This window comes from Podarcis vaucheri, assembly GCF_965113315.1.
Source record: "Podarcis vaucheri genome assembly, chromosome: 17".
NCBI lineage: Eukaryota > Metazoa > Chordata > Lepidosauria > Squamata > Lacertidae > Podarcis > Podarcis vaucheri.
In genome coordinates this window covers 4,489,469-4,512,103 of record NC_138755.1, presented here as the reverse complement: position 1 = coordinate 4,512,103, position 22,635 = coordinate 4,489,469, and the positions used below count along the sequence as shown (strand labels likewise).

At 47.2% G+C, this 22,635-nt stretch overlaps 2 protein-coding genes across 4 annotated transcripts in view; both read right to left on the bottom strand.

Annotated features, from left to right (window-relative positions):
• Positions 1 to 6,341, bottom strand: part of SRPK3 (SRSF protein kinase 3) — a 32,696-nt gene extending 26,355 nt beyond the window's left edge. For 2 of the 3 annotated variants that reach the window (XM_082204408.1, XM_082204410.1), the window contains exons 1-5: positions 6,244 to 6,341; positions 5,917 to 6,004; positions 2,532 to 2,668; positions 1,890 to 1,998; positions 607 to 694 (exon numbers count right to left, since the gene is read on the bottom strand). In XM_082204408.1, coding sequence (XP_082060534.1) covers positions 607 to 694; positions 1,890 to 1,998; positions 2,532 to 2,668; positions 5,917 to 6,004; positions 6,244 to 6,286 — 465 coding nt within the window. In that variant the 5' untranslated portion in view covers positions 6,287 to 6,341. Of the gene's footprint in view, positions 1 to 606; positions 695 to 1,889; positions 1,999 to 2,531; positions 2,669 to 3,068; positions 3,394 to 5,916; positions 6,005 to 6,243 lie in introns of those variants that run through there. The other variant, XM_082204409.1, reaches the window with a different exon arrangement.
• A 3,471-nt stretch (positions 6,342 to 9,812) lies between these two features.
• PLXNB3 (plexin B3) overlaps positions 9,813 to 22,635 on the bottom strand; it is a 56,383-nt gene continuing 43,560 nt past the window's right edge. The window contains exons 29-35 of the mRNA XM_082204411.1: positions 21,814 to 21,983; positions 19,898 to 20,058; positions 19,582 to 19,729; positions 14,752 to 14,816; positions 13,731 to 13,806; positions 11,980 to 12,054; positions 9,813 to 10,590 (exon numbers count right to left, since the gene is read on the bottom strand). Of these exons, the coding sequence (XP_082060537.1) occupies positions 10,486 to 10,590; positions 11,980 to 12,054; positions 13,731 to 13,806; positions 14,752 to 14,816; positions 19,582 to 19,729; positions 19,898 to 20,058; positions 21,814 to 21,983 (800 nt within the window). The 3' untranslated portion in view covers positions 9,813 to 10,485. The remainder of the gene's footprint in view (positions 10,591 to 11,979; positions 12,055 to 13,730; positions 13,807 to 14,751; positions 14,817 to 19,581; positions 19,730 to 19,897; positions 20,059 to 21,813; positions 21,984 to 22,635) is intronic.

Here is a 22,635-nt window from a genome sequence, read left to right as displayed (position 1 = left end):
GTCTTCAGAGAGTAGCTGGAAGTGAGGAGGCAGAAAAAGCTCCTCCTTTCCTTCCACTCTGCAGTTTTAATCTGAAATCTTAGGTGCAGTACTGCACCCAGAGCTCAGAAACTGCTTGTGCTAATGAAATTCCCTGTGCAAAATATGCCTAGAACAATGGGAGTTTTGAACACTGTTTCCCAATCCGGGATGCCCTCCAGACATATTGGATTGCAATTCTCATGAGTCCTTACCAGCACCCAGTGTTTGCTGGGGCTGATGGAAGTTGTAGTCCAGGTCATATGGAGAGAAACAGATTAGATTGGCTAAGGGAACAGAAGACACTGTGTCTGACAGCAAAGGGTGGGATCTAGATGGTAAACAGAGCAAATGGATCCAGGGTAGGGGTGCTTCATCTACTCCAAGCCTAGGCTGTCCAAGGGATCAGATAAAATAATAAAGAGTGCCATGTTCTCCCTGTAGTAGTTTTATGGCTCAGGGCTCCCAAGCAGAAGGGGTTCCAAGTATGCCAAAATCTCACAAACTTCCTCTCCTTTTATTTAATCACTACTCCTTCTACAGGGCCTCCAGAACTGGGGAAAGGGATGGGCAAGGAGGGCAACTCACACATTTCAGCAGCTTTATCTCATCCACGGCTGTCTCTGTATAGTGCACAGCGCTCTTCACCACTTTGAGGGCCACAAAACGCTTCCGCCTTGCGGGGGGAAGGGGGAGACAGAGAAGGAAGGGACTGGTTAGTCCTGGCTCCCCCTTTCCACTTTTTGTTTTAAATTCTGCCCCCCGCTTTGTAATCTCCACAGGAGCATCAAGACTTCTCAGATAAAACAAGTTAAGGACATAGTAGTGATTACAAAATAATAACAAATTCATAAAAGCAAAGTGGGAATACTTAACGATTTACGCAGTAGGAAACAGCAAGTTCCTCTGCTATTAAGACACTTGACTACCATGCCCACCCTTCTCCTTGTCCCACACAAACTCAGGGACCCCCCCCCTCCCCATGGGTCTTCCCAGATTAGGCAATCCCTTTATGCCCATCAATTATTTTGTACTTAACAATCAGCAGCCTGGTAAGAAAGGCTAAGTTTCTGCCCCCACCCCATTGCCTCTTACTGAAGACGTTGGCTACTTTGGAATACCTAATTACAGGTAAAAAGCTGCAATCCTGTGAATAATCTCTGGATTTGCATTTCCAACCTTATCAGTCCTCCTGCTAAGGACCTAGACTGGGTAAAATGATCACAATGTGTGGTTCCAAAGGCTCAAATGGGCTTTTGTGCAAACTAATAACTACGATGACAACAAGTTTAAATTTAAGCAAGCTTCTAGCCCTCAAGAGCAGCAGAACAATCATGACCATATAAGCCCTCAGCACATTCCTCTCTTTTTCTTCTCCTTGCTAGGAATCTACAGTACAGTCATACCTTGGGCTGAATGTGCTTCAGGTCGAGCGTTTTCAAGTTACGCTCTGCGGCGACCCAGAAGTAGCAGAGTGCGTTACTTCCGGGTTTCGCCACTTGCGCAGACGCTCAAAATGATGTCACGCACATGTGTGAAAGTGGTGAATCGCAACCAGCGCACGCGCAGACGTGGGTTGCGTTTGCTTCAGAATGCGAACGGGGCTCCGGAACGGATCCCATTCGCATCCAGAGGTACCACTGTATATGGTATAAAAATCACTTCCTGAGTATTTCCATTTCCCTTAATTCTTCCTCCCTTATTTCTCGCTTCACATAGCCTCCCTTTGTTGCTCCATAATCTGGCCAGTTAGAAAACGCTGCCTTTGATTCTTCCATTTTTCAGGAAAGTGAAGTCCATTGTACTAGCCTTAACTCCTTAATTCTCTGGTAGGGGACAGAAATGAAGCCTCCCCACCCTGCCATACTCACTGAATGTCCCAACAAAGCCAGACAGTCGAAAAGTGCCCCCAGCCGAGTTTCCGCACCACATGGTAGCGCCCGTTGAACAGGTCCCCAATCTTTACCGGGTAATACCCACCTAGCAAGGCAACAAGGGGAAGACAGGTTAATTACACCAGTTGCCAGAGTCACAGAGAACGTCCTGGCCCAGCACAATTGCCACCCTGGACCACGGTGCACCTAGCGCTGGGGTGGGTTACTTCTGGCCCAACAGCATTTGGAGGACTACAGATCCCATCAGCCTCAGCCAACCTGGCCAAAGGTCAGGGATCGTGGGAGCTGTAGTTCAACAGCATTGGAAGGTTTCTAGTACTTGCATGCGGTCAATTTCTAAAGACATTGAACAGTTTTGTTGTTATTCTTTAGGGGCACAGAAGAGTGCTCTGCTGGACCAGACCAAGGGCCTGGCTCTCTGGGTTGTCTTGCTGGAAACAAGCGCAACTTTAGAAGCTCAACAAGCAGAGGGTATGAAGGCAATGCAGTCTTCCTTTGTTTATCGGCTCTCTGCACCTGGTACTGCCCACCTCACTTACAATTCCAAACAGAAAGCCCCTAATCTGTCCCATCTTGGGGGAAGAATAGCCTGCCCCACTCCCCACATCGCCCAAATACCTCGGCAGTAATCTCGGGGGTCCTCTTGTTCCTCATCATCAGATCCCAGCTGCCCTCCTCCGATCACAGCAGGGAAAGGCAAGGGGGGTACTGGAGGGGTGCTTGGAGCGTCATCTGAACAGGAGGGACTCAGTGGCCTGGAAGAGTTGGGGGGCATGGGGAGAAAGAGAGACTTGTCAGGAGCATCTCAATTCCCAATGATGTCATTTACTTTTTAATTCATGTTTATCCCGCTTCTATAAGCAGCTGTTTATGCAGACATCCCTTGCCTTCTTCCAACCTGAGAGTCACCTCTGGAGAGGACGAACCACAAGGGCATTAATTCTCACCCCCCCCAAGAGAAAGTTTAAGGAACTGTAACTTTTATTTGCTCATATTCTTAATCCTCCCATCTCCCACTCTGTCAAAATTCAGAGAGAAGTCCCTCAGAGCAGGGACCTCTCTTTTAGGTTTATATCGTTTTGTAAAACGCCATGCACATCAATGGCACAATAAAATAACACCACCACCCTCCTTTCACAATAATTTTAGACATACCTACTGCCTCCTAGTCCCTCTTGCATTGTTTCCCCCATCTCCAAAGATACACAGGGAAGCGATTCGGAGTGGCCAAGCATAAAATGAAATTAGCTGGCACCCTTTTCTCTGCTGATCTTCCAGTTCTTGTCAAAGGAAGGTGTGTATTTGGGGGGAGGGCAAGGGGAGAAGACCTGCTCTGATCCTGACGCCTTCCCCAGGGAGAAGATACTCCCCAGAGCAAAGTTCCCAGATCTGGGCGGGAGCTGCCGATTCTGGCGTGAAAGCCAGGCTGGAGTGATGGGCCCTGGGATGGAGACAGAAGACTGCCTCAGCAAAGCATGCCGGCAGCTGGGCACCTTATCTGTCCACATGCTCCCCTCCTTAGTAAAAGAGGAATTAATACCTTGTGAGCTCAGAACCCTCCTCCCCGCCAGAGCCCAAATGTGCACAGAGACACCAGAGGCGGACGGGGGGTTAAAAATAGCCCCATGGCCCCCGGCAGCTGCCGCCCAGGATGGGAATGGAATCTGGGCGAGGGGAGCGGGATGAGACCGGCCAGCGGAAGCGGCCAGCTCTGCATGGCCTGGGCCTTGCTCACCAGGAGGCCCCAGGTCCAGACGCTCTCTCTCAAGGCTGGCTGCTCTCCCATGGAAAAGAAACTAAAAGCTCCCTAGAATGGGAGGGGAGTTTTAGCACAGTTTTGCCGTAGCTTGCTAGTTTCCTAGGTGGATATACTTTTATTTATTTATTGAACCGTGTAATCCCCGTCTGCAATTTAAATCAGCACAGCAAGATGATCTAGGCCTGGGGTCAGCAAACTTTTCCAGCAGGGGGCCGGTCCACTGTCCCTCAGACCTTGTGGGGGGCCAGACTACATTTTGGGAGAAAAAATGAATGAATTCCTATGCCCCACAAATAACCCAGAGATGCATTTTAAATAAAAGCACACATTCTACTCATGTAAAACACGCTGATTCCCGGACTGTCCGCAGGCCGAATTTAGAAGGTGATTGGGTAGGATCTGGCCTGCCTACCCATGATCTAAGCTGTGGGTTCAGCATGTTCCCCACAGAACCAAACAACCTATTATTATTTTTTCCTTTGTGGCATCAGATTCAGAGCCAACCTTCTCCAAAGGCACCAAGAAAGAGATACTGTACATCCACCCAGTAACCTACGACACCATTTCCAACACCCATGGATGGGGCTTCCAGGTAGCCTCATTCCTCTAAAAAGGCCTCAGCACCAGCACTACTCCTTTAGCAGTCACACTTTTAAGTGGCACTCTCCTTAAAAAGGGAAGACAATAAACTAAATTTCACAGGCACACTTGGTGGGGACACGGGAGAGGGCCTTCTCGGTGGTGGCTGCTCCCGGACTTGGGAATTCCCTCCCTAGAGAAGCTAGACTGGCTCCTTGTTGTCCTTGCATTGCCAGGTGAAGACCTCCTTGTTTCAATGGGCTTTTGGGAACCGCTGTGATGTTTTTATTGTAACTATCTATATTTTTAATAAACCTGTTCTATAAATTGTTTTACTTTTATTAATGTTTAATAAGTTTCCCCCATGTTTTTTACCTGTTTCTATTTTATCCGTATGTCACCTTGCGTCCCGGTTTGGGAAAAAGGCAGGATATACATAAAATAATAGTAGTAATAATAATAATAATTTTAGATGATGGGAGGAATTATCTTATCTCAGGGGAGCCTTCCCTCTCCGGGTGCCCTCCAGATGTTGTTGGACTCGTAACTCCCATCAGTCCCAGCCAGTGGTAAGGGATGATGGAAGTAGAAGCCCAACAACATACTGAGGGATCTAGATTGGTTCACTTGTTTGAGTCGTCTGGACTTACTAGTCTGTCACAGCCATCCTGGTGCAAAAGGCACCCAATCCACATTCATGAACTGAGGCCTCTTAAAAGCCTAACACACTTATCATGGCACAGGCTTTTGTCTAGGCAACAACAACGAGCAAAAACTGAAGCTCCTTACTCCCGGAAGCTCACAATAAAATCGTTGTTGAAGAGGTAAAGGTCCTCAAAGTGAGCAAACACAGCCACTCCTGCTCAGATAGATAGGCTACCTCTCTGTAACTCCTGCTCAGTTTGCCTTGAAGACTGGTGGTTGAGCCTTCACCATCAGAAAGCTGAATTACTTTCTCAACCGCCTCTCCTGACTGCTTTACATGTCAATGAAGCAATGTAGAAGCGCTCCTATGTTTTAAGTTGCAGCAGAAGCTTTATCATCATTTTTCCCCCTTGCCAGAGAAATGGAAATCATAACAGGATTTGGTCTTCTCAACACCCAAATTACTAGTAGACAAACTGCCTCCACTTAATTACATTTCAGATTATATATAGCGTCATACCTGTGATGGACATTCACACATGCAAACTATGCCATCTTCCAGAGACAAAAGCGTGTTATGAAACTGACCGATTTCCTGAAATTTCCACCCTCCAAACACTAAAAGTCGCTTACACGTGCACAGATGCCACTGGCGTTCTTGCAGCTTGAGGGCTGGCAGCGGAGAGCCTGCACGGGCTCCCCCGAAAAGCGGGGCGCTTTAGGCATTGATACCCGTGTTGGCCCGCCCTCTCAAGCCACGATTCCGAACATGCACGTGTGAATCTGCCCTGAGAAGCCGCAGCCAGCCCCGCACTCCCCTTGCTGGTTCCCCAGCACCTGTTCCCCATACCTGCCCCCCCCTCTAAGTCATGCCGGCTTCCTCTAAACGGGGAATCCCCCCCCCAACATCCGAGAGCTGCAATTTACAGAATCAGGACCTCTCGCCCGCATTTACTCGCACAGGGTCGCTCCCGCCGCCGCCCTCCCCCCGAGGTAAGATGCGCTGGGCGCCCCACTCACCCCGCGGGGGTCTCGCCCTCTGCCTGCGGAGCCGGAGGCGCCTTCTCCTTCTTATGCTTCTTCTTCTTGCCGCGGCCGCTCCCCGGGCCTGAAGGGACGCCAGGGGGGAGAATTAGCGCTCCGCCTGCAAAAGTTTCCTAGGCAAGCTTGCAAATGGCAGCAGCAGCAGCAGCAGCAGCAGGGACAAGAGGAAAGCCCCCCTGCCGCCGCCGCAGCCTCTGCCCCTCTTTCCTCCCCATGCAACTGCCTCCCCCACCCAGGATGTATCCGCAGCCCCCATGCACGCACCCCCAAGACGTGAAGGGCAGCCGCGCCCCCCCTCTTTACCTTTCTTGCCGCTCATGGCCCCCCCAGCCCCTGTGAGCTCCATCCAGGCTCCGGGATGCCCCTTGCGCCTGCGCGGCCCGTCCCCTTCCCAACCCCACCAGCTGCTTCTGCTCCACCACGTGAGGCTGGGGGGAGGAGGCGGAGCTCCCTCTGGGCCTGCCCCTCCGTGGGGTGGGGGGCGGGAGAGAGAAGGCGGAGAAAGACGAGGCAGGCGGCAGTTTTGTGCTTTTACAAAGCAAGCTTCCTGAAGCGTCTGAGTGACAAGTGCTAGATACAAACATACATGCATATACGGTATATATATATATATGGGGGGAGGGGCGCTAATCAGCTCAGTCTTCTTCATCATCATCTTCATCATCAGTTACCACCACCCTGACAAGGTGGGTCACTATCTGAATCCCACCCTGCAGATGGGCGAACCTGAAAGTTAGCTGTTCTCACAAAGCTTTGCAAAAACTGCAGTCCTGTGTCCATTGCAGGGGGTTGGACTTGACGGCTCTTGTGACTTTCCAACTCAACAATTCCACGATCCTATGATTCACTGGAGAGCAATTCGTCGTTAAGACTTAAATCATCATCATGCTGCAGCTCAGTGATTTGCATGCAGAAGTTCCCGAGTTCCAACACCTGACCTTTCCAGGTAGAACTGGGAATGCTCTCCATTCGAAACCCTGGAGAGTGGCAGCTGCCAGTCAGTGGACAACACTGAGCTGGCTAGAGGCGCCATCTGGCTTGGCGTAAGGCAGGTTCTATGCTTCGTTTTTATAGTGTTCAAGATAAAGCTGTGAAGTGCTTTGAAGTCCTAAGAATCACCCTATAAGAAGGTAGGTCAGTTCTGTATTATTATCCCTTACCCTATTTTGCAGATGTGAGGAGGCTGAGGGTCAGGGCAGGTCCAGAACTGAAACATTTAAGGATGCAATTCTAACCCCAACTGAAATGGAAGTAACAGTGGCGTAGCGTGGGGGGTGCAGGGGGGGCTGGCCGCACCAGGCGCAGCAGCTGGGGGTTAGGGTTAGGGGGCGCAAATCCACCGGTTAGGGGGCGCAAATTACTTGCCTTGCCCCGGGTGCTGACAACCCACGCTACGCCACTGGGAAGTAAGCCCCATTGAACTCAATTGTGCTTACTTCTGGTTAGTATCACACTGTTCTGGTTCATTCTCTTGGCCATTGGACCTGGGCCCATTAAAAAGTGTAAATCATTTGCGGTGTCCCAAGAAGTTAGTGAATTAACAGGATTAGGGCAAAACAATTGGCAGAAACACATAGAAGATCATCTTGCAAGAGGTGGGTGAATTCAGGTTCTCTGCCTTGCACAGTTGCTCTGTCCCCTGATCTTCATTTCATCGTGAGCTCACAGCCCTTGAATGCACTTCTTAAGGAGGCCGCCCCATGACGACAGTTTCCTCCTGTACAGATTTGGTTTCTCTCCCTGTGTGGGGAAGATTGGTTATATGCATGAATGAATGCACATGTTAAAGCCATTGTTGCATTCTTTGAGGAGACACTGAAACTGGGACTCTAGGCATTTTTATGTTCAATCTGCACCGACTGCTTCAGTTGTATCTTGACAGCAGCAGCTGAACTTGCACTGCGACTTCACCAGCAGAAGATTTCAAGTTCTTAAGGTAACACAGATAACCCTGGTGTGTGTTTTAAACTCCCTGCTCTTCTTTTGACCCACTTTGGGCCTTCAGGGCAACTTACAAAAAATAACAGTTAGTGTAGTTAACAGCAGGTTACAACAAGTAGTTTAACCACATAGATCACACAACTTAGGACTTCTGAGCAATTGCAACAGAGCAGAGCACATTAGCAGAAACTGGATTTTAAAAAATGAAACAACAGCATAGGGTGATGTGCACCCATGGTGTGCAGGGGCAAGCATACCCAATACCATGCAGTGGTACCTTGGTTCTCAAACACCTTGGTTCCCAAACGGCGAAAACCCAGAAGTAAGTGTTCCGGTTTTTGAACGTTTTTCAGAAGCCGAACGTCAGACGCGGTGTCGGCTATTGTTTCCGGGGCACCTGCACCAGTCAGAAGCTGCGCCTTGGTTTTTGAACATTTCAGATCTCAAACGGACTTCTGGAATGGATTAAGTTTGGCGCTTTTGTTTTTGCTGTTTATTTTGCATTTTTGTTTTCAAGGCTTTTTCGGTTAATTTGTTTTTGTGACTGTGTGGAACCCAGTTCAGCTACTTATTGATTGTGTGACTGCGGAAATGGATAAAAGCCCCCCCATCCAAACAATGACTATCATCAGTGCAGGTTTAAAAAAAAGTTTTTTCTTAATTTTTTTTATCATCTACAATACTGTTTTATTTATTTTATAGTACAGTACATTGATTATTGCTTTCATTTTATGGATCAATGGTCTTGTTAGATAGTAAAATTAATGCTAAATTGCTGTTTTAGGGGTTGTTTTTAAAAGTCTGGAATGGATCAGTCCAATTTGCATTAATTTCTATGGGAAAGCGCACCTTGGTTTTGGAACGCTTTGGTTTTGGAACAGATTTCCAGAACGGATTAAGTTTGAGAACCAAGGTCCCACTGTATTCCGTGTATGTGTGGAATCAGAGAATGCACAGCAACTTGGGTTTGGAACACATGCAGTTTCTAATCAACTAATCCTGTGAGAAAGAGCCTGACCAAAGGGAACAAGTTCCACCCCATCTTAAGGTGCGCAGCCTGGGAGTCATTTTGGACTCACAGCTGTCCATGGAGGCACAGGTCAAATCTGTGTCCAGGGCAGCTGTTTACCAGCTCCATCTGGTACGTAGGCTGAGACCCTATCTGCCTGTGGACTGTCTCGCCAGAGTGGTGCATGCTCTGGTTATCTCCCGCTTGGACTACTGCAATGCACTCTACGTGGGGCTACCTTTGAAGGTGACCCGGAAACTACAACTAATCCAGAATGCGGCAGCTAGACTGGTGACTGGGAGCGGCCGCCGAGACCATATAACACCGGTCTTGAAAGACCTGCATTGGCTCCCAGTACGTTTCCGAGCACAATTCAAAGTGTTGGTGCTGACCTTTAAAGCCCTAAACGGCCTCGGTCCAGTATACCTGAAGGAGCGTCTCCACCCCCATCATTCTGCCCGGACGCTGAGGTCCAACTCCAAGGGCCTTCTGGCGGTTCCCTCATTGCGAGAAGCAAAGCTACAGGGAACCAGGCAGAGGGCCTTCTTGGTAGTGGCGCCCGCCCTGTGGAACGCCCTTCCAGCAGATGTCAACTACCTGACATTCAGGAGACATCTTAAGGCAGCCTTGTTCAGGGAAGTTTTTAACGTGTGATATTTTATTGTATTTTTGGTTTTTATGGAAGCCGCCCAGAGTGGCTGGGGAGGCCCAGCCAGATGGGCGGGGTATAAATAAATTATTATTATTATTATTATTATTATTATTATTATTATTATTATTAACTCTCCGGAGGCAGTTCATGTACCGTCTTCCCAGCTTTCACCCCTTAGTTACCAAGTGGGAGTCATCTAGTAACTTGTTTAAGGCAAACCTTTCCATTCCCTTCCTCCCTGGTTGTGTGAATAAACCAGACAACAGTACCTTTCTGAAAAGTGGTGTGTGTTTTTTATTCTTCAAAATCTCATTAAAATAAATACAATCCTGGAGCAGGGAGCTCCCATATATACATAAAATGGGGGTGTGGGGAGGGGAGAGATGGGGAAAGTTAAAAGAGAGACTAGTAGAGTCTGTTCAGAGGAAGGTGGCATTTCCACCCCAATATTAGTGCATTACCAGCCAGGAAATTGGGGTAGATCCCCCAAATCCCAGAGACTGCAGTGGTCAGCAGGGACCTGCCACAACCCCACTCCCCCAAAAGGTGGGAGACAGTAGCTGGTACCCTTTTCAGAGAGCCACAGAAATAAATACACCCTTTTATTTACAAATCCAGTGTATTGGACTCGGAAGATTCTCTTTGCAGCTAGTTTAAAAAAAGAGAGAGAAAGAGCACTGAGTGCGAGAGACCCTGGCAGCTTCTATGCAGTTAAGGCACTGACTGGAGGCATGGTGTGCGCACAGACCCACATACAGAGGTGGCAGGGAACTTTCAGTATGGCTCAACCTTGCCCCCTTAAAAGGCTGCAACCCTAAATAGCACAGTTGCTAGGGAATTAAGCCCCATTGTACTCCGTGCGATTTCATGCTGAGTCAACCTGTTTAGGATTGTACAGTTCCTCATGTGTGCTGAATCTGAGCAGGTAGTGGACCCAGGAGTGTCACAAGTCAGTAACTTTGTTCTCTACGAGAGCTGCAATCTGTTGCAGTCGATATGCCAGTTGCATCTTCTGGCCCAGTGGGTCCTCTTCTAGTGCACTGATTATCTGCAAAGAGGCACACAAAGTCAATATTTTGCCTACCTATCCTAGTACAGTGGTGCCTCGCAAGACGAAATTAATTCGTTCCGCAAGTTTTTTCTTCTTGCGAGTTTTTCGTCTTGCGAAGCATGGTTTCCCATAGGAATGCATTGAAAATCAATTAATGCGTTCCTATGGAAACCGCTTGCCAGGCTGGCGGTGCGGAGAAGGGCTTTTCTCCCCACCACAAGCCTTCAGGACAGGTACAGGAACAGAGGGGAAGGGGCGCAGCGCTTCTCCTCTGTTCCCGGGGCTTGTGGTGGGAGGAGGGCTTTTCCTCCCCACCGCCAACATTCAGAACAGCATTCTGAATGTTGGTGGTGGGAAGGAAAACCCTCCTCCCACCGCAAGTCTTCAGGACAGCCTTCTGAAGGCTGGCGGTGGGGCAGAGAGCCCTCCTCCCGCCGCCAGCCTTCGGAGCATCCTTCCGAAGCCTGGCGGCGGGAGGAGGTCTTTCTGCCCCACCGCCAGCCTTCGGAGCAGCCTTCCAAAGGCTGGCGGCGGGAGGAGGTCTTTCCGCCCCACCGCCAGGCTTTGGAGCAGGCTTCTGAAGGCTGGCGGCGGGAGGAGGTCTTTCCGCCCCACCGCCAGCCTTCGGAGCAGCCTTCCAAAGGCTGGCGGTGGGGCAGAGAGCCCTCCTCCCGCCGCCAGCCTTCGGAGCATCCTTCCGAAGCCTGGCGGCGGGAGGAGGTCTTTCCGCCCCACCGCCAGCCTTCGGAGCAGCCTTCCAAAGGCTGGCGGTGGGGCAGAGAGCCCTCCTCCCGCCGCCAGCCTTCGGAGCATCCTTCCGAAGGCTGGCGGTGGGAGGAGGTCTCTCCGCCCCACCGCCAGCCTTTGGAGGAGGTCCGAGGACAGTGGGGAAGATGCGCTGCGCTTCCCCGCTGTCCCGGAGATTTCCCTATGGGCTTTCGTCTTGCGAAGGAAGCCCATAGGGAAATTCGTTTTGCGAAGCACCTCCAAAACGGAAAACCCTTTCGTCTAGCGGGTTTTCCGTCTTGCGAGGCGTTCGTCTTGCGGGGTACCACTGTAGAAGTCTTTCTACAGCAGGGTTGGCTAACTTGTGCCAGAGCCTTCCTGATGTTGCCAGACTGCAACGCCCATAATTCCTGACCACTAGCCATATTGGCTGGGCCTGGTGGGAGTTGGAGTCCAACAATATCTGGAGGGCCACATGTTTTCCATCCCGGCCCTACAGGCCTTCCCTTCCCAGCAACCAACCTCTTTGCAGGGAATGGGTTAGAATAAATGGGTTCACTCCCACCCCACCCTCTCCCGCAGAAATTGGTCTGTTTATGTCCCTCCGTCCCACCCCCACCAACATCCTGCAAGTACAAAATCTCAAGGGATTTATCATACCTGATCATAGTACTTGTTAATATAATTATAAAGTTCTTGCAGGGCCACCAGGCAGTTGAGGTCAGAGGAATATTTCTGCCGAAACAGGAGGGTGGAAAATGAAACGTTAGATGTTTTAATTACATTTTCATACACGTGGACATAGGAAGCTGCCTTATCTAGTCAGGCCATTGGTCTATGTAGCTCAGTACTGACAGGCAGAGTCTCTCCAGGGTTCAGACAAGGAGGGCTCAACCAGACCTACCAGGAGATGCCAGGAACTGAATTTGGGACGTTTTGCATGCAAAGCACACTCTCTGCCACTGAACTACGGTCGAGAGCCAGTGTGGTGTAGTGGTTAAGAGCGGTAGACTCGTAATCTGGGGAACTGGGTTCGTGTCTCCGCTCCTCCACATGCAGCTGCCGGGTGACCTTGGGCCAGTCACACTTCTTTGAAGTCTCTCAGCCCCACTCACCCCACAGAGTGTTTGTTGTGGGGGAGGAAGGGAAAGGAGAATGTTAGCCGCTTTGAGACTCCTTCGGGTAGTGATAAAGCGGGATATCAAATCCAAACTCCTCCTCCTCTTCTTCTTCTTGTATTTTTGCATGTTTCTATACATTATGCTACGTTTATATGATACTCATTGATACCCCTTCTCACCCTTCCTTATAACAATCCTAAAACAACAATTCAGACAACTTCAGAAAGGGAGCAATAATTGATGGAGGGACATTGTGTGATTGCAGACCTTGTTGATGGGATCCCAACAAGGGAGCACCATGCATGCCTGTGCACAGAGAGGTGCCCTGCCCCAGTTTCAGTGGTCTGTTATATGATGAAGTGTCCTGGTAAATACAAGCAACGCCCCATTGACACATGCTCAATATGTGAGCATCCGCTTATAAAACTGCAGGTTATTACAATGATCCTGCTAATGTTCTTATCAGCTTACAGTTTGTTTGATAATATTCAATAAACCATTTCCATTCTTTTATTTAAAAAATTGTTATCTTGGTTTCTTATTTTTCCAGTAAGTTTCATCATTTCTGCATATTCCATAAGTTTTTGTATCCATTCTTCTTTTGCTGGGATTTCTTCCCAATGGTGTTTCAAATATACAGGATTTCACATACTGTCTGTGCGTGGTGCCTCGGAATGTAACCCGCTCATAAATGGGGAGTTGCCTATATAAACAATCCAAGTTTGGGCCAAACTGCAGCAAGCAACCCTTGTTCAACCTGTGATTTAAAGACTTTCCAAGATCTCTTGCAACATATCCTCGACATAACTTGGAACGGCACAATTGTATAACTTTTAGAAGACATTTGAAGACAGCACTGTATAGGGAAGTTTTTTTGTTTGTTGCTTTATTGTGTTTTTATATTTTGCTGGATGTTGCTCAGAGTAGCTGGGGCAACCCAGTCAGATGGATTGCATATAAATGTAATCGTACTACTACTACTGCCTCAAAATCAAGGGACTGTGCAGCAACCACTCCCCTCCACCCACCCACATACTGAAGTCAAATCAGTTGACATATTCAGTGGATTTTCATGATGGTGACGATAGTAGTAGTCATGGTCATCATCATGAAAATCCACTGAATATGTCAACTGATTTTGAGGCATTTATTTGCTCTGCCACACAACCTTTCCTTGTTTGAAAGCAGCAGATTAAGTCAGCATGGGAGAGTTTTAAAATTAGTGAGGCACAGAGAGTGCAGTTTTTAAATACTATTTTTGGTTCTGGAATCATGGCAGGATTCCCTTACCCCCGAGAGTTCAGTCAGGGCTGAGTTCATCTCTTGGTAGCTGGCAGGAACAGTCTGTCGAATATCAGCATAATACCTAACCGTGAAGGAGGGTGGGGGGAGAGAAGAGAAAGGTTAGTGGGGAGGGGCCACACTGCAGTGTAAGTCTCCTTTGCCTGCCCTAAAAATGACATTCTCAAGCCAGCCAGCAACATTCATAACATCCAACACTGTCTACAACACCCTCTCCTCATTCTGTAGTGTGCTGAAATATGTCATTGTTTTAATTCAATTAATTAATTAATTAATTAATTAATTAATTAAGCAAGCAATACTGGGAGAAGACCACTAAGCATTTCTCTCATTCATACTGGGTAACAAAAATGGTGGGCCTTTTCACCCTTTCAATGCATTTTTGGATGTGAAATCTTTGAGCCATGTTGGTTAAATGGATGTGGTCCGGAAGGTGTGATTTTGCATCTGTGCAGAAAACATGCAGGATTCAGTTCCCTTAGAATTGTTGTTTAGTCCTGTCCGACTCTTTGTGACCCCATGGACCAGAGCACACCTTTGTCCATGGAGTTTCTTGGCAGGGATGCTGGAGTGGCTTGTCGGTTCCTACTCCATCCCTTAGAATATCTTCATTAAATAAAATAAATTTATGAATCTGGAATTTATGAAGATATGCTCACAAGTTTGTGGATGCTGACTGAGAAATCTCCAAAGCCATGGAGGAAGCGAATAAGATTCCCATTAAAGATGGGGCTTCAAAGCCATGCCTAGCTCCTTACTCTTCCATATCACTGGCAGAAGCAGATTTATGTAAAGTAAGGGGGGTGGGGTGTAAATCTGCTCTATTTGCATAATTTATAACTGTTGCAAAATTTATATTTCCTTTTGCATATATTTTTAACAAATGTAGAATATATGCAATCAGTTCCCAGGACTCCTGGCTTCCCCAAACACACCCACAACCTCTCATTTTCTGCAGGGCTAGGTATTCTTCCACCACAACAACCTTTTTTCTGTTTTTCACACTTACTTCTCCACCATCTGTTTGTAGTGTGGGATTTCCCTGGCATAGAGTAGTTTGTTGACTGGTGAATCCTGAGGAGGGAGGGAGGGAGAGAGAGAGAGAACAAAAGGTGATGTAAGGTTTGAAGAAGTTTTGGAAAGGGGACAGAATTCAGACTCAAGAATTATGTCTCCACCTGTATGGGGTGCAACTGGTTAATTTTCAGGCTGTCCAGACTGCATTTTAAAAGAGACGGATAATGTAAAATTTCTAAGACCAATTCAGCATTTAAATAGGAGCCCATTCCAAAGCATGCTCCCAATGCAATACTCTGCAAAGCTAACAGAGAGGAGGGGAAGTTCCTCTGAGCATGTGAAGAGTCAAAGCCTGCCACATAATCTCTGATCCATCAAGACACAGGTCTTGTAACTGAAAGGGTGTGACTTCCAGAGGCCTTCAGCAGTGCTGCCCCTGAAGTTTGAAAAATGTAACAGCTGGGTTGCCATATTTCCTCTTTTTCCAGGACATGTCCTCTTTTTCATGGGTAGAGTTGTCATAACAATCCATAGTTAAAAGTTAAACTCGGCAAATGTGTCCTCTTTTTCGCTCTTCAAAATATGGCAACCCTATTTAACTGACTTGTCATTTAGATACCTAGCAGGCTTTAAATCCAAACACATTATTTAGCAGCATTTTAAAAAAAGTTTCCTAACCACGAGGAAACAGATTGTGTTGCACGCCCATGGCTGTTGGCTTCCTGCCATGGATATTCTGCTGCAAAAAGGAAAAGGAGGCAAGAGAGTGTCATTGCAGAGCTAGGAAGCTCCCTGGGTGACCTTGCGCCAGTCACTCAGGCTCAGCCTAACCTCCCTCACAGGGTTGTTGTAAGGATAAAACTGGAGTGGGGAGGAGAACTATGCACACCACCTTGAATTCCTCCGAGGAAAGGTGGGATATAAGTGTAATAAAATAAGCAATTCTAACAGATATGGTAAACCTAGGTCTGGGTTGCATTGCTTCAGACAGCACATGGCAGTTCACATGCAGGTGGGGAAATTCTCCTACATACAAAAAAACCCTGCATGCATAATAATAATAATAATAATATGATGATGATGATGATGATGATATTAGAGAGAAGAGTTACAGTATAGCTTTTTCTCTGCCACAGTTTTCCGCATGCATAAATCTCCAATTTTCTCGGAAACCTACTTGCAGCATAGACAGATTTACCACCTCAGTAAAGCCCTCTTCAAGGACATTACTATCAGGTATTAAGAAAAAAACACGGAGGGGAGAAGAGTAAAATAATAAATAAATAAATAAATAAATAAACAAACCCTTTCATAAAACCCAAAATCAGATGCCTAATGTGATCACCTGGCTGTGTCCAATGGCAGGGCCAGCCCTGATAGGTAGATCATAGAATCATAGAATCATAAAGTTGGAAGTGACCACAAGGGCCATCGAGTCCAACCCCCTGCCAAGCAGGAAACACCATCAGAGCACTCCTGACATATGGTTGTCAAGCCTCTGCTTAAAGACCTCCAAAGTAGGAGACTCCATCACACTCCTTGGCAGCAAATTCCACTGTCGAACAGCTCTTACTGTCAGGAAGTTCTTCCTAATGTTTAGGTGGAATCTTCTTTCTTGTAGTTTGGATCCATTGCTCCGTGTCCGCTTCGCTGGAGCAGCAGAAAACAACCTTTCTCCCTCCTCTATGTGACATCCTTTTATATATTTGAACATGGCTATCATATCACCCCTTAACCTCCTCTTCTCCAGGCTAAACATGCCCAGCTCCCTTAGCCGTTCCTCATAAGGCATCGTTTCCAGGCCTTTGACCTGGAACTTTCATGAACAGAGGCAGTATGCATACCACCTGAGTTTCAGATTCTGGGAACAAATGGGATGGCCACCTCCTCAGTGCCCTGCTTTTGAGATTCCCAAAGGCATATGGCTGGCTGCTGTTGAGAACTGATGCCGGATGAAATGGGCCTTGGCTTGATCCAGCCAGCCATTATCATTAATGCAGAATAGAAAACACAGAAGTGCTAATTCTAAATCCCAGCATACTTGCTATGCCAATATATTTTTGCATCCAAACATAAATAATGATTTGTTATTTCTGAACGTGGCTGAAAGGTGAAAAGCATCAACCACCCTACCTATTGCGCTGCTTTAAACATCATGGCTTCCCTTCCCCCAAGAGGGACCTCCCATCTGATCTCGCAACCCTCTTTCTTTAGCAAATCTAGAATTCCGAACAAAACCTTAGAGCTGGGCATTTCTGAAAGGGCCTCCTGGCAAAACACTAGAGAGGCATGATGAGCTGCTGAGTAAGGTGGCTGAACTAAACCCCAAATTAAAAATGGAAATGCCGACATTTTAAAAACATAATCAAGTGAGCTCTTGGTCATGAAAAAAATATGATTTGAGAGAACCACCAGTCCTTGGGAATGATGCCTGAGAGGTGGCAAAAGCAGGTCTCAGTCAGGTCTGACCAGTTTGACAGGCTGCTACGAGAGATTGAGAGAGATCAACTTCTACAGTACATGCAGAAACAACCCTTCTTGTCCCCAATACAGGGTGTTCTCCCTGCCCCCACCCTCATCTTCTAGAATTGCTGGGTTTTGCATTGAAATGACAAAAGTAAGCTGCACCTGTATTTTATTTTTAAAGGAAAGAAAAAGGTGCCCCAATATATCTAAGACACTATTTAATATGCAACATGTTTCAGGCACAGCAAACCTTCTCTCAGGGATCTACAAAAAAACCCTGAAAATTGTTTCCAGAAATTCTGGAAAACAAAGCTGAGACCCTCAACCCGTATGTTTCCAGAGAGTGACCAGAATATGGGAAAGGCACTTGGGGCCATAAATTGGGGCTTATATATTTGAGCCAAAGTTCAGGTCTAGAACATATGGTGATGTGTCTAAATCTCAATCTGTGTGTGTGTGTGTGACCAAGCATGGCAGAGCATCACTCATTCACTGTTGTACAAACAAACAGGGAAAACTCCAACATTTCTATGATGAGGGCAGAGATAAGACTTTTAGATCGAAAAGGCTCTATAAGTCAAGGCTCCCTTTACATTTCACACAAACATCCTTGCAGTCTCAGATTTCATTTTAAAACACCTTAAGGCCTGATTGTGTGGGCAACACTGAGTGAACTATCAGAGGGCATTAAACAGCTGAGAATGATTTCCAATTTAATAGGGCAGTATTTCAATGCTCTACATAGCTCCTTGCACATCCCCAAAGAAAATAGCTCAAGTTGAGGAACTAGAGGGAAGCCCAGAAAAACTGGGGGGCCAGGTGCAGCCCCCACAGTTCTGACTGGCAACCTAAGTATATGCTGGCATGCCTGGATTTGGAACTGCTTGTAACGACAATTTTGAACATTGTAATAATATATGTACTCAGACGGATAAAATGTTAAGGTGCGGGAAATGATATGTTTTGCAATACAGAATGTTAAGTGGAGTGATGCAACGTAATTAACAAGGTTTGACTGTTAAATGGCCTAGATGGGAGAAAAGTCATTCTCACACAATCAGCAATAAGCATCTTGAAATCAGTACTTCTGTGCAAGTGTTTGAAACAGGCCAAAACCACAACAGACATACTGGAATAGAGATGATAGTTTGGTGGATTATAAGATACCACTGAACTAAGAATGGGACTTTCGCTCTGATGTCAAGACTCTTGCATTAAGGAATACCTTTATATGCAAGAAGACATGAACAAGTCATGCTCATACTTGCAACCAGTGATTTGTGATGCTGGGGAAAAATTTGCTCCCCCTTTGTCCAATATCTTGAAGTTTGCTCTCCACTTCCTCTGGGACATCAGAAATGGTCCTCAGTAGAGATGGGACAAGGGGGCTTCTGCTAGTTAGACTCCCATGAAAGCCTGGTTTCATGGAGGATTTGTTTTTCAAAAAGTGTCACTTGTTTCCATTCCTTGAGCCAATATGGAGTGTTTTATTCAGCTGCTCTTCAAACAAGCAGTCTGATTAATGTCCCTCTGGTGTGTGCCATCCATTTTGTTCCTGTTCTGTTTATGGCAGTATGCTAACTGTGAGGGTTAAAATCATGGTGATTATAAGGCGTAGGACAAGAGATTTTAGTGCCTCAAGCAGGAAATCCAAATGGCTAATTAACATGGGAATCCCCTGGGAATCTTCCGCATTAAAATGAATAGGAGAGCCCCAAGGCTACTTGCCCAGTGGACTGTCACGCACATAGACCCTCTCTCTGAGTCTCCAAATCTGCTGCCGAAATGGCATCTAAAATCCATAGTTGAACAGCAGGCGCTGACTTACCCCCCACACTGAGGAGGCGCAGTCATGCAACATGTCACACAACATGTCACATGATGCCACCGGGTGGGGGTGAAACTTGTGGAGGGCGATCTCCACGCTTGCTCGTCCCAGCCCCCGCCCGACTTCTGGTCTGCCAGGCTGCAGCTGGTATGAGCAAAGCAAAGATTGCCCACGCTTGTCACAGCCACTGCCTGGCTTCTGGGCTGCCGTGCAGAGGCTGAGGCTGGGGCACTTGGAGGGTGATTGACGGTTGCAGGGGCAGCGGCCCCCTCAGTATTGGGGTGGCACTGCCCCCTGCCCAAAAATACTGGGGGAAATGAAGCCCCTTCCCCCCCTTTACCCAGCGCAACTGGCTACCTCTGTCGGTGGCAATGGGATTCCTATTCAAGTTAAATGCCTGGAGTACCCCGTTTCAGAACAGAGGGCAGGCCGGACTTCATCAGGGTCAAGGCAAGCATTACCTGTCCTCTTTTGATCCTGGTCTGATATGGGTGTGACCTTTAGACATGTGCAGATGTATAAACTTACCCTGCCAACTTTGTGCTCAGCAGTTGTACAGGCATCAATGAATGTCTGAGCAATGACAGTCAAGTTGGCGTCCACATTGTCAGAGACACGCACATCAAAAATGAACTGGGGGTTCTTGAGTGTGTTCACCCAGAAGCGCAGCAACAAACTAAGGAGGAGGGGGAAAGGCAGAAACCAAGTTAGCAACTGGCCGACTGTCTTTAGCCCTTCTGGTTGAAAATGTTCAGTCTCCACAACCCACTGTCCCAGTCTCAGCTCCTACGGCCACCATCCATTCCCAGCCAATGCTGCCTCAGCAACCCCGTGTCCCCCCCACCTGTTTGTTTTCCAGATGTGCAGCGTCTCTGGCTCAGTGACCCCGTGCCGTGCTGCTAGCTCATCCAGCAGGTCAAACAGATACTTGACAGCAATTGGTACTGGGCGGTTGACACTCAGGACAGCCTGGAACACATCATCCACAAACTTCTGTAGCGTCCCCTTTGGAGAATAAAGGGAAGAAAGAGGGGATTAGAGACTCATAGGTGCACTGCTGAGGCAGCCAGGAATCAGCCACATAAATAACAGCATGTTTCTACAGCATCCTGCATTGGCAACATAGGAATCTGGTGTCCAAATAACTTTTTTCTTTGTACAGACTGACAGAAACTGCTCCTGAAAGCATAACACGGGGAGTCCCTTTTTCCTCCCTTGAAAGAACTTTAAACCAATAGCTAAGCCTATAGATCTGGGATCTTATCTCCAGTAGACTCCTCCAGCCCATTCCATTCTCAAAACAACAACTGACATGCTCTCAGTCTTAAATACATTTCCAACATTACTGTACCTCTGTATTATAGCCCTAAATTTAATATGGATGGAAAAGTTTGACTTATATGGAATGGAACTTGCCAAGGACAAAACAAACCCATCTGCCACCATACTAGTTTCAAAATTGTCAAATAAATTGAACTGGTTGTTTATCCTTCAGTTTAGAGGGCTGTACAAAGTATCTTTGGCAACTGCCTTAGGCTAAGAATCATCACACCCCAAACAAACAAGATTTAACCTGTTCAACTGTTGATGTGTTGCATATGTGACAAAAAAATTCCTAGAGTAGTCAATATACAGCTGTCCACTTAACCCTATTCTAACCTCTTAATTTAAATTGTTGGTAACTGGACCTGGGACCTCATGGTGAAACGCAGGTAAGAAACAAAGCAGCAGCAGCAGCAACAAGAAGCACGACCAGAACAAGGTTCTATTCTATATTGTATTAAGTATTCATCTTGGGGTACTTCCAAGAACAGTGTCTACAGCAGCCTTCCTCAAACAGATCCCCTCCATATATTGTTGGACTCCAACTCCCATCGGCTCCAGCCAGCAGTGCCAATAGTTGACGTGATGGGATTTGGAGTCCAACAGTATCTGCAGGGAAAGTCTAGTCTACAGGAACTGCAAAATACTGTATGCCTATAACCAGTGCTTTTTTCCCCAGGGGGGATTCAAGAGTACACAGTAACAGCACCTCTTTGTTCTTGGTTAAAAAGTGTGGCACTTACTGTAACAACTTTATGGTACCAGAGCCTCTTTTTGTTGTTGTTAAAAAGTGTGATACTTCTTGGTGAGTACCAGTGCCTATTTTTCTAGTAAAAAAGCACTGCCTATGACAGATACACAAAACTTTTCATCTGCACTACCTGCAGGCTGGGAGACAAGGCCCTTGTGATTTCTAGATGTGGCAGCCAACATTTTCAGATTTACCATGTCAAGGAACCTGGGAAATATTCTAGGGCAGTGGCTCTCGAACTCCACTCATCCCATTCCTGGGCCACTTGAAAATTGCTGAGGGCCTTGGTGGACAACAATTGTTTTCCTGCCTGTTGTAAGCAAGTGTAATGCACTGGGCTAGACGCTATATGATTTTCAACTGTATTTTTATTTCTTCTTTTGCTTCTCCAATTGTATTACAACTTGAACTCCACAGAATCCATATGAAAAATCAATACAATATTGAATGTGGACACAGCACGGACCACCCAAATGAAGCTCAGAGACCACTGGCAGTCCATGGACCATGGTTTGGGGAGCCCTGTTCAAGGGCACCTAGTCACGTTCACGCAGGGAAACGTGTCTGTCATTATTGATCTACTCACGGAAGAAATCCTGATTAGGCTCTGAAGAATCCCACTGCTCTAAAAGGGCTGGTATAATTGGAGAATGGCTGAGGAGGGGGGCAAATGCTTTCCCTCTTACCTTCATGGAAAGCAAGCGGGTGAGGTAGATCTCAGGAATCGCCTTGGCGCGCTCCCGAAGGCTGCTGCGCCGCTCTTGCTGCTGTTTTGTGAGTTCAGGCTCTTCAGATGGCTTTACCAGGTGCCAGAGGCGTAGCCCCCCATCCTCACCATCCTCTAGCATTGGGGTGTCTGCAAAGGGTGCAATAGGAGTCATTACAATGGAAAATGGGGCAGTCCACCACTCACTAGGCAGCCCTCAGGGCACCTGCCTGTCCTGTGGACAGCTGAGACAACTGCGAGGGCCCCAGTCCTGGCTACCACCAGCAGCAAACAAAGGTGTGAGATAAATGATGAGGCCTGAAAGAAGGAAGGAGACACGGGCCCAGTGGGAGGCTTGGTGGGACTGACATGGCCTGTACAACCACACCCCCAAGGAATAAAGGAAGCAGTGCAGAAGTTTGGGAACTTTTTATCATGGCCAAATGCAGAATATTCTTCTGTAATGCAGAATCTAAATGGCTCCCACATAAACTATGCTATTATTTGAAGTTTTTTTTTGGGGGGGTGTAAAAGGGAGCCAAAGAACTATCTAATCCTCCTAGTGACGAAGAAAAATCTTTAAAAAAATGCTTAGAGTTTCTGTTAAAGGTCTACAAAAGCAACACACACACGCAGGCCTTTCTCCAACCAATGTGGCACCTCACTCTCTTAATTCCAGTACCTCCCTAAAAAGTTTCCAGTTTGTCTGCCTCTGGCCCTGTGCACCTCTTGTTGCCACTCCCAGAGCATGTATAACAAATGTCAATCTGTGCTCTTCTTTCCTAGACTAAAAGAAGACTAG